This window comes from Pagrus pagrus, assembly GCF_965226575.1.
Source record: "Pagrus pagrus genome assembly, chromosome: 12".
Lineage (NCBI taxonomy): Eukaryota > Metazoa > Chordata > Actinopteri > Spariformes > Sparidae > Pagrus > Pagrus pagrus.
The window spans coordinates 19,296,793-19,315,084 of record NC_140196.1 but is presented as its reverse complement, the minus strand read 5'-3'; the positions used below and the strand labels follow the sequence as shown (position 1 = coordinate 19,315,084).

General features: G+C 40.9%; 1 protein-coding gene across 2 annotated transcripts in view; it reads right to left on the bottom strand.

The window, feature by feature from the left end:
* Positions 1–837: 837 nt before the first annotated feature.
* kcnn1a (potassium intermediate/small conductance calcium-activated channel, subfamily N, member 1a) overlaps positions 838–18,292 on the bottom strand; it is a 56,652-nt gene continuing 39,197 nt past the window's right edge. Inside the window, exons 5-10 of one of the 2 annotated variants that reach the window (XM_084370059.1) lie at positions 13,969–14,110; positions 13,427–13,537; positions 12,469–12,596; positions 10,665–10,764; positions 8,527–8,596; positions 6,264–6,354 (exon numbers count right to left, since the gene is read on the bottom strand). In XM_084370059.1, the coding sequence (XP_084226185.1) occupies positions 8,558–8,596; positions 10,665–10,764; positions 12,469–12,596; positions 13,427–13,537; positions 13,969–14,110 (520 nt within the window). In that variant the 3' untranslated portion in view covers positions 6,264–6,354; positions 8,527–8,557. Of the gene's footprint in view, positions 6,355–8,526; positions 8,597–10,664; positions 10,765–12,468; positions 12,597–13,426; positions 13,538–13,968; positions 14,111–18,292 lie in introns of both variants that reach the window. The other variant, XM_084370058.1, reaches the window with a different exon arrangement.

Genomic DNA, 18,292 nt, shown 5'->3' with positions numbered 1-18,292 from the left:
AATGGTCATATTTTAGCTTAAAATACCTGTTTTTGTTGCCATAAATCGGCTGGAAAATGTCCCAACGTCTAGTTAAAGACACAATATGTAAAATGTTGGTCACCTGTCAAATGGATACTCAAAACAAATAGAGGGCAGTATATCATCCTGCTGCTAACTGCTGCCAACTGTAGCTGTCGTTAGCTAGTTAGCTCAGTTAGCCATACAGCTAGCACTTTGGACTGGAAGCTTGAGGATCAGGGAAGTGTTGATGATTACATCGCTTGCAAAGGGGGTTTGGACCAGGACTGGTTGGGCTAGCTGGTTAGCATGCTAACATCAGTAGATATCTGTGCAACACAATACACTTAATGTCAAAACTGCTACTTATTAACATTCTGTTGATAATATTAGTTATTTTTTTAATGTTTTCAAATAAAATTCTTACATATTGCACCGTTAAAAATATCCACACATACAACTGCTGAAACACTGTCTTGAACAGGGGTTTCTGGCTTGGCTGCCTTCTCGCCTGCCTGTAACAGCACCTCCCAACATGAAAGACAGCTCATATACCTGTAATGTGAACGTGATATGACACCTAACGTAGAATGTCAATATGCTACGTATGAAACGTACAAAATTTGAATATGTGCGATTTCCAGAAACGCAAGTTGCCGACATTTCATTCTGGCTCTTGGGCTGTGAAGACAACAACTCCCATGACCATTTTGATTGAGAGACCCTCAGTGGCAGAAGTTACATACTGTGCGTTTAATGGAAAATAAAGCATAAGAAATTGTGTTGAATGAAAGATTCATCTACAGCTTCCCAGATAAAAGAAGAAGAGAGTTGTGGTCATAGCTGAAGATAGCCTTTAATGATTTGACCTTGGTGTCTCTCCTTGCTAGGACAAAAGTTCACCTGCAAAATGAAGGAACAGCGAACAGTATACAGAGAACATGTTAAACCCATTTGCCATCCATTAAAAGTTGATTTATTCCAGTGCTACTACGTACATTATGCATCATGTGGCAGTGTACACAGAACAATGATTGGGTTACATTTCTTCACTTTTTGGGGGGTTTTCACTCTGTTGTTGTTCGGTTGAAGTGTGTTTCTGATTCCTGCTCTATGAGGAAAGCCTACTTTTTCAGGATAATAAAAGACTCCAGGATGCGTTTATCACTTTGACTCGTCTACCGTCATCGGAATAACATCAAGAATGTCCCTCACTTCACTACAAAATACTGTGTATTTTTTATTATTTTCTGGTGGAGAAAATCGGGTCACTATTAAATATTGGAATGGTGTTTTTGGCAGGATTTTGTTGGTGACAATGAAAAAGAAAACAACAGGGTAAAGAAAAAAACAACAGAACCTGATCAAACATCCATCAGCAGAAAATTAAGTGAAATTAACAAAAAGCTATCTTTAATTTCAAAACCCTTCATATCCTCTCTAGATATTGTTTTTCTACTGCATACTCTCAACATGCTGTGCAGTGCACCCAGCTACCTTTACCCCTGCGGTTCACCATTTGTCCCGTTTACTTGGCGACATCTACAATGAGGTCATATTTACAGGACACCCACTCTTGCTGTTCACAACCCCCCCGGGCCAAAACGGACATCTGTCAGTAAATGAGCTACTGCTCTCGTATTTCTCTGTTTCTTTTTCAATCTACTCTCTGCCTCTTTCCTGCCGCCTGATGATGTACGTTAACACCAGTACTGCCACATCTCTCTGGGGAAGACACTCCAGCATCTGCGATCCTTCCTGGTGTAACTGAATATTACACACTGAGTGCAACATGGAATGTGACCTCAGGGTTCCCCTGCTTCTTCCTTTCTTTTATGTTGTTTTCTTTTTCAACCAAACCACTCAAAGGTCAGTGGGAAGCCTCTTTGTGTGTTAGGGGGACTGATGTTTCTTAATGATGACAGATGACAAACGTGAGGCTAAACCTCAGATGTAATGAAGAGGGGGAAACCGTAGATAGGAACAGGCAGGTAAGGTCCCAATCAAGCAGATAATCTTCCATTAGCTGTCCTGACTCATTGGATGACACTGATTGAAACAGAGACTGTAATGGCATGATAGATCCCTTCGTAGTGGAAGGGTGGAGCGTAGCACTGTACGAGACGTGGCTAAAGGTGGGGGCAGTAAAGAGTCATGCTTCATCAACTCAAGTTGAAAAGAAGAGATGCTAATATTCATGCTTGATTTAAAACTGAGTATGTTCTTAAATGAGGTTCTCTCTGACCAGTCCAGAGTCTGTGGGACTCGCTCAGTCTCACAGGGTTCGACTGACTCAGCCTGAAGCAACTTAATTAATATAATAATTAAGACCCAGGAAATAATAATGATGCTGTTTGTCTGTTAGCTTATGGGGCCGTACAGATGATTTTTTTTTAGCTCGAACATCCTTTTGGGACTCAGATTATCTACCATTCAAACTACTTTGGGACAGCATGCTAGCCCACTAACCTGCTGACTTTCTGATCTGTCTTTTAAATGCACTTTGGAAAAAACAATAATTTCAAAGATCCTAAATATGTCTCTTTAAATCAAAAGTCTACAAGTCATCACAACTCTAGGATGCGTCATACACCATGCCTCTAACGTTTTCTAAAAGTTTCTCCTCCATCGCAGAGGCCTGATACAGTGATGTTAATGGAATAGTTTGATAGTTTGGGTAATACCCTCATCGGCTTACTTGCTGAGAGTTACACGAGAAGATCAACACCGCTCTTGTGTCTTTGAATATGAAGCTACTATCAAAAGCTGGTTCACTTAGCTTAGCATAAAGACTTTGTTACTCCTATCAAGTACCCTTTAGCGTTTGTGTGTGACGCGCAAAGCATCCCAGCCAGAGAGCCTTAATAACGACTGGTTTACATTATAAGCCACTTTGGTTAGGTTCAGGCACAAAAACTACTTGGTTAGGTTTAGCGAAAGAGCATTGATGCTTGGTTTCATAAACAACCCCGTCCTCCTGGGTGAACAGTCTGCACTCAACCCCGACCTCCACCCTTCTGGGACTTTCTCACTCTGTTTACAAGTCAACAGAAGCAGTCGCTGTGATCGTCTCATATTGCCAAGGATGGGTTTATGTTGGAGTTAGCGTCTCATACAGATGCTAAAAGGTGCCTTCTTGTCTGCATGAGATGCCAAACTACGTGATGAAACAGCGGTAATTTGATGCTCTAGGAAGGAAAACCGGGCGCCAATAGAAAAAGAGGAAACGAGCTATCCTGAGCTGCAATATGTAACGTTTGGCCAGCTGTCTAATTCATACTCCTAACAAAGCAGCATATTGCCAGAGTAACCGCTAACTGCTGCTAACTGTAGCTGCTGTTAGCTCAGTTAGCCTTGCATCTAGTGGTCTGGACTGGGAGTTCCGACACAACATCAAAATGCCTGTTTTTTTTTTCAGTTTTAAAGGTCATATAGATAATATCTTTATGTAGACAAATCATTTAAAAAAAAGAAATCTATTTTCCTTGAAAACATCGTTATGATTGTGAATTCATTGTATTAATCTATTATCTCTGTGTAAGATTTCTGGTGGTTGGGTCGAGCTTTAAACAAGGTTTGTCAGCTAATAGTATAACACCGTTGGTATCATGCGGTATCTGTGTTTTGTCAGAGTCAAGAGTCTTGGTAGTTTCCAGTTAGTGGGAAAAAAACGTAAAAATGGCTGATTTCTACAGGATGAGCCCAACGTACTGCACTGCCCTAATGTTAGCTAGCTAGTGTTAGCGACGTTAATGTTGGCTAGCGTTAATGACGTTAGTGTTAGCTGGATTCAGCCAGTGTAAGCGACATTAGTAGCAACATTAGCATTAGCGACATTAGTAGTAGCGACATTAGCTACAACAAACTCACAGCCACTTGAAGGGCCAGGTGATACAACAGCGGCGTTGTGACATGAATGCAGTGGAAGGGGGAAAACCACATTTAGTGGTTTACCTTTAATTTCTAACGTTTTTGAGGACCGTTCTTATGTATTGTACCTTTAAAGCTCACTAGTTAGCATGTGATATCACATTCATATAATCTGTACAAAAAACGTCAACAAGTTGTGATTTTATAGATATGATGTGTTAATTTTGGACTGAGCGTTGTTATCTGTTACCCCTGTCTCCAGTCTTTATGCTAAGCTATGCTAACCGGCTATGAGCAGTAGCTCTATATGTGGTGCACAAACACGAGGGTGGAGTTGATCTTTTAATCAAACACTCAGCTGGTAATTAGTAAGTAAGCATTTTTCCCCAAACGTCTAACTATTCCGTTAAACTTGCAGAGGGACCACGTCATCAAAGTTTCTTCAGCACTTTTATTTGTAATCTTTCAGGATACTTTTGTAATAGCGATTTCTCTTCGCCGCATGTTTGAAACAGGGAATGCATTACAGAATCACATTACTGCAACTCTCTGGGTTCTGCAACTCTAAAAAACCCTAGGTATCCTAGTAAAAAAAAAAAAAAAGTAGTAAAAAATAACAAAAGAAAGAAAGAAAGGCAACCAACAAACAAAAGTAAACATAATAAAATGAAAATCATGTAAAATCATCAGGCCGTCTGAGGAAGATTGTGTTCCATTGTCATGTTTGCACAGAACCATGCAAAGGGGCAGGGTTGGTTTCTCAGTTCGACCGGTGACGTGTGCCTGTGTGGCCGTGTATACCAGCAGACCTCAAGCCATGCCATTATCTGAAGACCACAGGAAGCTCTAATTAGTGGTGGTGAGAAAGGTAGACTACTATATATTTCATTGTTGTGTGTATGAGTGTGCACCATTGAGCTAAAAGTGAACTCACTCTCTGACAAACACACTCAAAAATATTCTCTCAGTCTGTCTCCACTCTCGCTTACTCGCTGAACTTTTTCATTTCTCACGGTGTTAGTAGAAATAGAAAGGAAAAAAAATAGGTTTTTCAAAACATTTAGAGTTGCTGTGTAATGGAGGCAATGTTATGCATTACATTAAGACATTTTCTTTAAATTTTTGGAGAGGAATGTATCTGAAAAAGGAATGCAATGCTGTATTCAGACTGTTAACATCGTAAAAAAGCTCTGAAATTAGTAATTAAATAACCCTCTACTATTTATACATTCAGGCACTGAAAAATCACATGTCAATATGTAACTAAAAAAGATAGTCGCTCTCATTTTCCCTTGGTAAGAACAAGGAAGCTGAAACCTTGAAGTTGGCAACTGTGTAAATTTTTCCTACCCAGTAGTAATGCCATATGCATCCCCTTTGCTCCTCTTCTGTGTGACAGTTTCCCCTCCCACCTTGAGCGCATTTTCAAACACTGACCTGAAGTCAGAGCTGTCGTGGCCTCTTCTAAAGCTTTCACCTATGGGACCTATGGGAAAGAATCCATGACACTAGTCTTTTGAAAGGGAAATCCAATGGTTTGTCTCGCTCTCCTCACCGTACAAACAGATAGACAGACGGATGGGTGGACGGATGTCCTCCATGGCCTCAGAGGGCCAGCAGGTGAGCCGAGGCCCTCAGCTCCACAGACCAACTTCCCCCCTCGTGGTTAAGGACTCTCTGGTGTGATAGCCAGCTCTCACCCCAGCGACCCTGAACTCAGTCATTTTTTAACTATACAAGGGCTTTTACAAAAAAGCTAACTTGAACAGCCATACAATGGCTAAAACATAAACCATATCTCTACTTTATCTCGGTTTTTCAGTCATTTTTAATTTTTTTTTTTCTCTTTTTCTTTTTTTGGATGCATTTATGTTTTTTTCTTGATTTAAGTCTGTTTGCTTTTCTTTGTTCTTTTGGAGTAGCTCTGATCCAGTCCTGTGCTGAGAGGCTCAGTCACAGAGGAATTGGTTTTTGGATTTGATGTCGGGTGTGGAGGGGGGAGGGCAGGGGATGGGTGGGAGGGAGGGAGAGAACAAGGGCAAGGATCAGGTCAGGGGTCAAGATATGGGTTCATTATTAGTCCAGGGATGGACTCGCCAGCGGTGACAGGGACAGCTTTGGATGGGTCGGTTAGGGAAAGGTGGGGCTCCAAGGTGATTGCAGGAGGTTTTGTCAAGGTTATCCGCTATCAGAGGAAGTGTGTGGTGCTGTGGAGGGAGAGCGCCGCCTTCGGGCGGTGGAAGTCCAGGATCGCTCGGAGCGTTCGGAGCGCTCTGAGGCTAGTGAGGCGGGCCGAAAGCGGTGAACAAAGCCGTCCAGGAAGTCCTGCTGCTGCTGGGTTATGGCTTGGGAGATGAGGCAGGGCAGCGCCTGCAGGCTGCCCGTCACCGAGTCCAGCTTGTCCTCCAATGTGCCGATGCGCTTGTCCAGCTCCTCACTGCGCTCCTGCAGCTCTGACACCAGGTCGTACATCACATTCTGGGTCTAATGAAGGAGAGAAAGTAAATGTGTTCGGGGAGGTGCAGGAAGAGGAGGACAGAGAAGGGAGAGGAGGAGGGCGGGACAAGATGAAAAACATTAAAACATCTTTAACAACTTCATTTTTCCTGCTGGAGGTGTGGACATTTCTTGATTCTAAGATGCCTTGAGATGAGTAGCAGAGCTTAATGTTGACTGTTGATTTTAGTTACGTCGCAACATTAGCTGATGTTAGGAGATATCATGGAGGGAGGCAGAGATCAGCAGCCAACGATAAAAAATGCATCCAGTAGTTTGAAAGCAGACATGTGGACACATTTCGGAGTTTATGAACTTGGTGGGAAGCACGAACTAGACAAGACGCACGAGTTGTGTACAATTTTCACCTGAAGCTAACGTCTGCAGCCATAAAGAATACAGCGAGCTTAGAGGGAGATTAGTCATGTCGGTGATGTCTGCCAAATTCAGGAAGTGCTGCTATGTGACAATAATATTTTAGTAGATGACAGCACACGTGTAATGCACTGCAGACAGATTTATGTTTTGGTTTTTTAAATGTTTATGTTCTGAGTTGAGTCACACCGATACTGGAATTGAAAAGATGCAACTTGTGCTGCCTCTCTGACGCTTCAAGAATCGCTGACAGCTGAATCGCAATCGAATCACGAGCACGGTGAAGTTTCACACCTCTAATACAGGCCAAAGCAACAGATTACATTTACAGTACTTACAATACAATGCCAGGAAATGTAACAGTTCATCATAAATTACTTGAGCAGACAGTCTAAATCTGACGTACTCTGTCTGAAGTGAAGGAAATAATGGCAGGAAGCAGCAGTGGAGAGGAGCTGTATAGTTTCAGCAAGTCAGCATTGATTTTATCTTCCCACCATTTCACAACCAGCTCCTCCGATCCATTTATAGCCAGAGAAGGTCTTTAATGCTTTATGTATACGGCTGACACGACTCATTCATATAATGAAATGTTACTCCATTATTTAGACACTTATTGTTCCGCAATGGATTCACGGAGGCCGGTGTTAATGTATGCGGCGTCTACATGTAATTCTTGTCTTCATGCTATAACAATTTTATATGTATGTATTCTGCATCATTTCCTTTTAAATTTTGAAATGATTTCTGAAGTCAAAGTTATTTCTCCGTTTGGGTTAAAGAAAAGACAGCGAGCCGTTGAACCACTGTAGGGTGTACACAGACGGATCTGAGCAGAGTGAGGGGCAAGTAAACACACATTAAAGGAGTTGGCCTCAGAACCTTTTTAAAACACACACTGGAGTGCAAATGCCATCCACATCAAATGAGGCTGCAGTCATGTAACTCCCTTTGAACCCCCTCTCTGCCCGGCTTTGGTGGGTCACTGGTGGGTCTGGCTGGACAGAGGCTACCGAGGCGTGACTGCCTTCAGCCTCCTATACAGCCAGACAGTGTTTACAGTGTGTGGTTTTTACACCCCTGTGAGATGTTACGAGAAAAAGGAATTCAGTCTAAGTTGATTTGATCTTAACTGACAAATATAAATACACAGAACAAAAGTACACAGCAGACTCAGAGATAGTTCTGGACCTGTTTCCATTATTGTCTCTGGTGATTAAAGATGTCATGTAGGTGTAACTGACCAACATTTAAAGATATAATATGTGGGAATACTGCATTAAACCTCTGTTATATAGTTTACTAAGGTGTGTATTTACATTATCCCAAATGTTTCAAGCAACGTTAAACCCAGAGAGATCCACAAGTTTACATCCCTGCTCCAGCGCCAGTCGGCAGTCAACATTACAGTACATACACCTAAAAACGGAGGTCAGTTTCACGGCTCGCTGCTGCAGTCGGGTTGATAAACAGGACTGAAGACAAATCCACTTTTTAATCCCAAAAATTTAGAAGTAATCTCTGAGCTTTCCGTTAAACGGTTCAGAATCTTTTGTTTTGTTTTGATAGAGAGCCCCCTAGTGGCAGAAGTTACATATCGTATGTGTAAGACAATAGCTGTGTTTACAACATCGATCTATCGTCTGTGTCCGATACAACAGAATCCACAGAACCAACAGGGAGAATCAACACAAAGAATCAAAAACAGTAAAGTCGCTGGTTGTTAAAACAAAACATCTGACGGGAAAATGTTGACTGTGAGGAGACATCAGATGAGACACTTACCTTCGCCAGGTCCACCAAGGTGTTGGCCTGATCATTGAGTTTCCTCTGCTCCATCTTCACACTGCGCAGTCTGGTAGAGGCACAGGGAGGTGGGAGCAGGAGGAGGAGGAGGGGAGGAGGAAAGGGGAGGAGGAATCAAGGAGAAGAGTGGCGGAGGGAATAGGGGAGTAGAGGGGAGGAGTTTGCAGGAGAGAGACAGGTTGTTTGGGTTTATGAAGGGACAGGAGGAGGGAGAAAGGAGGAGGAACAACACATTTTTTTATCAGGCGTGCTCTCTTACCGATGACATTGAAAACAGAGAGGACAGCCTGCATGCATCGAAAATATATGTACTTTACATGTCTATATGTATACATGTATATGGAAATATATATGTATATATATACAAGCATTCCTGGTCTTGGTCAATGCAAACCAAAACATGCAAAACTGTGGAAGCATACTACACTCGTTGTGAGAAATAAAGACTGTCTTCATCATGTTTTATCCCTTTGTAACAAGATCTTTTTCTCATAAAAGTTTTCCTTAAAAAACTATATTTTTGCTTTGATGAGAAACAGACTTGATACTGAGAGATGATCTTGTTACGACCCAAAAATAATTTGTTTTTGAATAAGAGGAAAAAAACATCTCGATGTAATGCCGAAAAACGTGTTATTACGATGACAAAACATGATGCTGTTATCCGGCGAGAACGCAATATGCTTCCATACAATAAAAACCCCCCAAAAATTTGAAATCAAAACATTCTCGTCTATTTCCACCCCAAAAGTAAGACAGTAAATAAAAGGAAAAAGATGACATGCCCTTTGTCAGTGCTACACACAGCTCGGTGGTAGGACTTCATATATACACACTGGTCATTCAGTAAGCGTGCAGTGACTGTGAGTGACTTTGTGCACAATGAAACGTTGTGTGTGTGCGCGCGTATGTACATGGGTTGATGGGTGTGTGTGTGTGTGTGGATGCCACAGATAAAAGATGAAGCTTGCCAGAAATAAGTCTTAATGACACTGGCGAACATACGGCAACACAGACATTTCAGATAACTTGTGCAATGATACATCGGACATGTTTTGTGATGCCTTTGACGTTGTGCCTCTTTATCTCTAATCAAATGCATTATGGCGCTGTAAGAACTGTTAACGCTGATGTGAACAATGTGTCATTGTTAGCGGTGGCATCACACAGCCATCATCTGGATGTGCGAGAGGAAGAATTTCCCTGTTCGGCAAATTATGAGACAGGATGACATTCAAGGGCATTTATTCATGTGCAAATCAGTATATCAGAGCAGAGTGAGACTGCTCGCTTACGGCTCTATCTCTGTGGGAAACCGTTTCAGCTCCTGTGCGTCTGTTTGCTCCGCTTTGTCATCCCTTATGGCTGTCGAAGAATAGGGGCTAAAAGCTAAAAGCTAAAAGCGCTACTTATTAGCGTGGCGCATTATGAGCACAGTTTTGTCCTACGACCTACGTGTTCTGTCTTTCTGTGCATCACTGTCATGTGCAAGCTTTGGCCTTTGATCTTATGCGAGAAAGGAACAAAAAAATCAATGTTAAAACAACAGCAAACATTTCAACCTCATTAAAACTACAGTACATTATTCTGTGTGTGTGTGTGTGTGTGCGTGTGTGTGTTCATGTCATCACAAAACCATCAGGAGTGTAGGATGAGATCTGTGGATGCAGGTTAATATAGCCTCCAGAGCAGCTATATTAATCATGGGCAACAGTATACAGTACATTGTAGATGATTATGAACCGCTGGCCAGGCTAACAAAGCTCATTCTTTGCAAGATGCTTTTTCTTTCACACGTTCTCTCCAGACAACCCTCCACTATTGACACTTGTGACAAAATGTTGATGCTTTTTTTTTTTTTTTTTGTAGTTTCATTCCATTTAAAGGGGGGATGGGAGGGAGAGGGAAGTAAATGGAACACTGAAGTTAAAGAAAAACCAAAAACGATTCAGCATCCAGCATTTTTCTTCCATTTTTTCTTTGTTTTTTTTTTGGTAACAAACGCTTTTTTTTTTTTTCATGCATGTCAAACGCAGACATGGAGAAAGGAGGAGGAGGAGGAGGAGGAGGATGTTGAGGAAACAGTAGGAGGAGGATACATAGAAGACTCAACTTACTTCTGAGCTCTGCGGTGATAGAGCAAAACAAAGACAGAACACAGTACAGAGTTTTAACCCCACAACATTCACGAAACGAGTGAAACCATTACACTTGTCACTGTAAGCACAGGGTCAAAGGGGAGTCGGAGGGAGAGGGGGACGGGGAGGGGAATAGGAAGGACCATTACACTAGATTGTAGCGTGTGTGTGTGCTTCTGCGTGTGTGTGCATGTGAGAGAGCTTACATGTGTTTGAGCATAACAATCAGAGGAAATGGTACTCTAGGAGAGGAAATTGTAACAGAAGCTACTTATGAACCTCAGCTAAGACAACAATTCAGCAGTTTATTAGCAAAACAACTATAAATAATACAGCCGTAATATTTTCTACCACAAATACCGTTAAGACAATCACATGTATTGAACATCATAAGACATATTGGTGGGCCTTAACATTACAGCTGATAACGTGGTAACAGTGGGTAACAGCTGACAGAGGTTATGATAAAATGTGCACTATGTAAGAATTGGCCACCTGTCGAATTCATCCTCAAACATAAAAGGGGGCAGCGTATCACCAGAGTAACCGCTAACTGCTGCTTACTGTAGCTGCCATCAGCTAGTTAGCTAAGTTAGCTGTGCAGCTAGCAGTTCGCACTAGGAGCTCAGGGACCAGGGGAGTGTTAGTGCGGATACCGCTAGGAGCTTTGGAGCGGGATGGGCTGAGGCTAGGTTAGCATGTTAACATCAGTAGATATCTTTGCAAAACAACACATAGACGTCATCACATCATTACTGTTACTTTTTCATTATTTTCTAAAATTCTTACACATTGCACCTTGAAGTCATTGCATGTAATTACCAAAGTAATAACCAGGTAATAGCTTGGTACAGTATTAACATTGTGTATATCTGGGTAATATTAAACTGAAACATATGTAAAGAGGTTGTAAGGGGCCAAAGAGTAATCAGGGGGAAACAGTCAAAGATATCAACAAGGCAAACTATTATTAACTATGTTATATCATTAATATTGAATATATGAAAATGGTAATATGGTGGTCAAATGACCTAAATAATCAGTTGCCTGTATTTGTTCATGGCTGTTTTCATAAGGTAGTTGCTTTTATTTCGATACCGTTAGTAAACCAAAGATGCACACAAAAGAGAAAGTGTACAAATGACTCTTCCAAACAAAGTCAACATGTCATATTTTGACTTGTTTGGCAGCTGGCTGATGAGGTCGCAAGGTTTGTCAGTATTTCATTTCATAATGTGAGTTACTTTAAAATGTCTGTGTTAATGATTTTTCCAAGACGATGAGTAAGAAAAGCTAGCAAATTGCTATATTAGTCAGCAGTCAACATTACCTGGTGTTTGTTATTTAAATGAAACGCTGCTCATGAGAGATATTCGAATTGCAGTTACTGCAATTGATTTAAACATGAACGAAGGATCTGAGGAAGCTTTATTCCATGTTTATTATTACCATTATTCACCTTTTTTGGCTCCTTATTACTACTATTACACAGTTTTCAGTCTAAAACTACCCAGATATACCCATTGCTGATACACAGGTATTATCTTAGTCATTACATGGTAATTGGAACTTAATTATTGCTCTTATTTACCAAACTATTACCACGTTATTACCAAGCTGTAATTAAAACTGATACCAAACTATATTTATAACATACTTTGTCATTGGGCATGCTTATTGTTTCCTCTTGGTAGTTGTTGTTGTTTTACTCTGTCATATTTCTGTCAAACACTTTATCATAATTACATTTGGCGACACAAAACAAACGCCGTGCAGGACTTACTGGTGAATGGCTTGAAGAAACTTGCGCTGGTGTTTCCGCACCTTGGCGTGATCTATCTTCTTGACCAACTTAGTGTGTTTGTAGATGAGCCATGTTTCCCTGAGTACATTGGCAGCTGTGTTCTTTACCTGTGAAACAAGGTTGAGAAAGACGTCAGACGTACAGCTGCTTCTCCAGGGGGTTTATCACGCATCCATGATTAATAAGATTAGATAAGATTGGATTAATGTTTATTGTCATTGCAGGGAGTTCAAGTACTGAGGCAAGGAAACGCAGTTTAATATCAAACGAAGATGCTAAGATAAATACAGTAAGATACATACAGTATGTGCAGCTACAGCGGCCTACATTCATGTATATTATTAATACTGTCTAATGAAATATAATGACAGAGAAAGGTGAAATATTGGCAGGTAAGAAAGAAAACCTTTCTAAACCAGAGTTACAAGCTTTCATTCAAAAATGGTCAAACATAAACAATAAAACAAAATCAGAAGAAACAGCATAAAACCACTTGAGTACCACGTTATACAAAGTAAAACACAAAATATAGAGAGTTGTAAAGGCTTTTAAAAATGCAACACGCTTGCGATACTGTGGGAGAGTTTACAATTTTGATTATGTAAGATAGTAAGACTAGTATCAACGTAGGACATCTGTAAGGACGTCATGTAAACCAGTGGCTCTCACACTGGAGGTCATCAGAAGATCAATTGAATAAGAGATGAGGAAAAAAAGACTTTCTCAATGTATCTTTTAACTGGGAATTTTACTGTTTGTTAGCTTCACTTCTTCAGGCCTTGTTGTTGGGAGCTTGGACCCCAATATACCTGCAGCAAAGTCAAGTTTTAGTCCACGCTTTAGGCCTTTATGTGGTTACAAACCGCCCTTGATGTTAAATCAAAACAGCAATATAATATTGAAGTGACTCTAAATGCAGTCGTGTGCTGTGGCTCACTCGTTTGCAGAGTTGTGTGTCCATCATGAAGTTGTGGACATGCTTCTCAGCCTTGGTCAGCTCCAGCTTCCTGGCTACCACTGCAACCACCAGCGCAGTGCAACCAGCTCCCTGTTGTGCAAAGACAGTAGGACGTTGTTAGTGAGCTTCCTAAATACATCAAAAACAAAACAACATGTTAGATTAATGCATACGTCATAAGGAAGCTGGAACAGGCCAAAATATATGTGCAGCGATACGTGAAAAAATGCTCGTACGAGAGGACTGTGCTCAATAAAAAGGCACATTTGGATGAACAGATTCAGTCATAGACTCTTACAGATCATCGAAAAACAATGTGCTCAAAATCTTCACATTTATTGACCCTATGAAAGTTACACAAGTAGAATTATATATAAAGTTAGCTCAAAGTTGTGTCTTTCTTGTTGCAGTTCAGTCGTGGTGAGAGTGTAGCTGGCAGCGAGTGTTAAGTTTTATAACTGTTCCAGGCAGAGTCCTGTGAGAATGTTATGTATTTATCTGAGTGAAGAAGAGGAACCCACCATAATCCCTGTAAGCAGACACACGCCTTTCCCACAGTACGTGTGTGGTACCATGTCCCCGTAGCCAATGGAGAGGAAGGTAATCGAGATGAGCCACATGGCTCCCAGGAAGTTACTGGTCACTTCCTGTTTGTCATGATACCTGAAGTGACGAAGATAAGCAGAAGTGGGATACACACAGTCAGTAAAGCTGCACACAGCTGCTTGAATGTGAGCATGCTGGAGAATGACGTGGTGCTGTGTGAACCAAACAGGGGTGGGTGGGTGGAGGAGGTGGAGGTGGTGAGGATCGCGGAGGGAGGAGGAGGAAAAAGTCATGACACAAGGTGGTACACCTGTTTTGTGAAGCCAGTTTGGCAGGGTGGCTAAAAAAATGCATCAAAGTTCATTCTGAGGAACAAAAATGAAGGTACAGTATATATATGTATATATAATCAATTTCTATTCTTCGTCTTCTAGTAATTTCTATCTGAGAGTTTAATGAAGAAACATGTTTCATGGGAGGAAACTCAAACTGACAAAAATCGTTTCTTTAACAAAATTGATGGAATGAAACTAAAAGAGCAAAACCACCGAACATGTGTTGCATGTTCGGTGTCTATCAATATAGAAATTAACCATTTGGTGAGAGGAATGATATGAAGGAGCGTTAAAAAAAAAAAATGGGTTTGAGTCCAAATCACTTACTCTTGTCGCACATTAGCATAGAAATGACAATTTTTAGACGACATGTTTCAAATGAAACAACGTGACGGGGCCATGTCGCTGTAAGTGACTGGATTAAGAGCACCGCAGGTCAAACTTGATTTGAATGTGACAACCCAACAGATGTAATGTCAGAGCATCCAGAAATGCACACACAGCTGCATTAAATCAAACTAACAATTGGCTTATTGGTCACGGTTGGCTGCAAATCTTTCCTCCATAGAGTTTACGCTGCTCCACCCCCGCCCCCCCGAGTAAAAAAGGTTTGGCAATGCAAATCATCACTTCAAACATGTTGCTCGCTGAAAATAGCTGACAGCCATGCTTGAATTGTCAGTCCGAAGGCCCCACAGTGCATACACAAAGATACTTCTATGAAGAAAAACACACTGTACAAAGCTGGATTGACGATGACATTCCCATACCTTTTGCAGCAAGACAAAAGTCCATCACAGAGGCGAATCTGCCTCACACGCCCACCCTCATTCAACTCGCCTCATTATTCCCAATGGGCTGTCTAGGAGGAGGTCAGATAAGATTTAATTTTGGAGTTAAAATCAAATATTCATTAAACACTTTGAGACAACATCTCGCTAACGTTCTTGTGACAAGACAACGTGACTGGAGTCTTATTTCCTGGGATTTTGTTGAGGCTTTTCTAAAGGGGACCGGGCCAATCATGAATTGCTAACAACTTTAAATTATCCAGCGGTGACCCAGCATGTGGACTCAAAATGGCCGGAACAATCACCTCTAATTAGTGCACAAGTACAGACTGGAACACTTGGGGCCAGATGATGAATTCCTGAAGGTTTTCTTTCAAAATTAAGGCAAAAGAAAAGAAAAAATAAACCCCGTGTTGGTTCTGTAGAAATACCCGCTCCTCCTTCTCCTCCAAGACAGTCCATTGTTATCAAATATCATCAACCAGCTAATCATGCCTTTCTGCAGTTCTTTAAACTCACACTCTCAAGTTTCTAATCATGCTCAAAGTCAGAGGAGAAAATAACTATGAGCACTTTTTTTCCCCCTCAGAGTGACAAAAAGTGTGCGTTCTGTGGGACTCAAGCTTCGTAAATGACATGCAGAGAAGCAGTCTGTACAATACCATGCAGGAATAAAAAAGATGTCTGCATCCTGCATGCTTCAAAGCCAGTATATTGAGAGCAGGGGAGCGACGGGAAAACCTGGCGTCCGTCTAGAGATGAAAACCACCTCTGACAAATACTGCAGTATTATATCAGGTCGGAGGGGATTGTGCGTCTTCTCGGATGGGCTTTCATTTGCAAACATTGGGGTGGGATCGGATGAGTAACAAAGCAAGAAGCTCATTGAATTTGACACCGCTGTCTCTTTTACCTGCATCCCAACACTTCAGCAGCTGCCCTTTGATAGCTGCCAGGGGGCTAAACTTGATCAGCTGGCTAAATATTGTAATTACAAGTGACTAGTATGTAAATTTCATTCATCTTGTCATCAAGGCGTGCAGAGAGTGAGTCATGTCTTCAAGGCAGGCAGAAATGTGCTGCACCTTTTGGCACATTGAATAAAGTATTACACTTCTCTCTGTGAAATATACCCCATAAATATGTTTGATAAAAATGCAGAAGGCATCTGTTTTTGGGCAATAAAATGTTTTGGAGAATGCTTCCTGTTTTATTATCTGTGTTTCTAATGGTGGATGTGGCGATACATTTTCAGCGCACATATTTTTCAATCATTCTGAAAAAAGAGCAGAAGACAGCAATCGGGGGGAATAGAGACAGAAGCTGAACGGGGAGCTGATCAATAGCATTTTAAGGCTCTCAATATACTGTGTCAAGTTTTGGAATAGCATGGAGAAGAGCTGGCACCACTTTCAACCTATTCCAGGACAAGAGGTATATCATGTCTAGAGCGGACAGTTTTATCCCCCACTGTTAAATCCTCCCTGACAGACACTCTGCAGCGAAAGCATTATCCTGAAATCACTTAACTCAAATATCTCAAAGTTATTTATCCAATACTGTATATAAAATAATACTGTCATTGACATCCAAATGAGCTCTGAAACTTTGCTTCTGTGGTGGGTGAGAGGAGGGAGTACAGCATGATTCAGACAACACCTCGACGGCTCGATCTGCAACTAAACAAGTCAACAATAATCCAAATATCCTATCATTAATGCATGAACTTGTCATCCCTGCCCATTATTAAAATACTCTCTGTTTATGTGTGCGACTAATGATTCACAGTGGTTTAATATTTCTCACTGTCACTGTGTGCAGATGAGCCTTTAATACAAACAGCATGACGAGTAAAAATACAGCTGCCAACGCTGACGACACAACCTCTGAACAAACACAATCGTAACGATGGACCGAATGTGATAGAGTAACACACACACACACACACACACACACACAAGTCCTCACTGTGACGATTAAAGATCCAGTCCTCACTACGTATCAAATACAAGTACAAAAATACACACACACACACACACACACACACACACACACACACACACAAATACATACAGACAAAAACAAACAAAAACAGGTGACAAAATCTGTCAGGAATATGTGAAATGTTTGATCACAAACTCTAAAATACCCACTATGTTCAAGTTAAAAACAATAAAAGTGTTTGTGCATGCAATAGTTGAATATTTATAATAAATGTAAAATCAGTAGTTTCTATCTAAATGATTTTTTATGAAAAGTGTCACATTTTTATCAGAAGTTACTTGTTTAATGTTTTTTTTTTCCCCAAGAGCCGTTATATTGGAGTGAATCACTTCACACACATAAAATCTGACCCCACCACGACGATGATGATGCTCAGTGTGCTTCCACTTAAAAAAGCTGATTAAAGTACCTTTAATATGAATGTAGCTTATGTGTTTTCTGTTTCTAAATTACACATTGTTGTGTAACAACTGTTCGGGAAGAAAGAGTCTTTTAATCTGCTGATCCTAGACTGAAATCTACACATCAAACTTCCACAGCATTGCCTCCGTTTCTACTTTCCTCCGCTGGTCAGCAGCTGCAGCAGCAGCAAACAACTTCCTCCATATTCAAAAGCGACTGCTTAACATTCTGCAGATATCGCCTGCGTACTACAACAGCACTTCCCCTCGTCTTCCTGCATTTTCGGTTTCACATCATCAAAAACAAATTAAAACATTTTTTCAACAAGTGCGAGCTTGTTGATATAAATGAATTTGAGCGTCGGCTGAGATTACTTGGGGACAAATATGTTGGGATGCTCCTCGGGGAGTGTGATAGTTGCAGTAAACATGAGCAGATTAAACTCAAAGTGATGATGACCTAATTAAAAAACTGCAAAGCTAACAGTGTTTTTACAGTGCAGCCAATATGCAGAGCAAGCAAGCAAGCAAGCAGCAGCACACACCAAGTGGACTGTAGCATTTTTATGGCATGTGCATTACGTAGTGTTTTTCCAAGTTTCAACAAATGAAAATAAACAACCATCAAACTTAGTTCAGTTGAGCTAAATTGATGAAAGTTATTTTCATTATACTGTTAAAATGGTTTGACATTGTAAAGGAATTACAACATCTAGCTATTGCAGTCTGAGCTAATATAACTTTGGTGATGCCTTGATTTTGAATCAT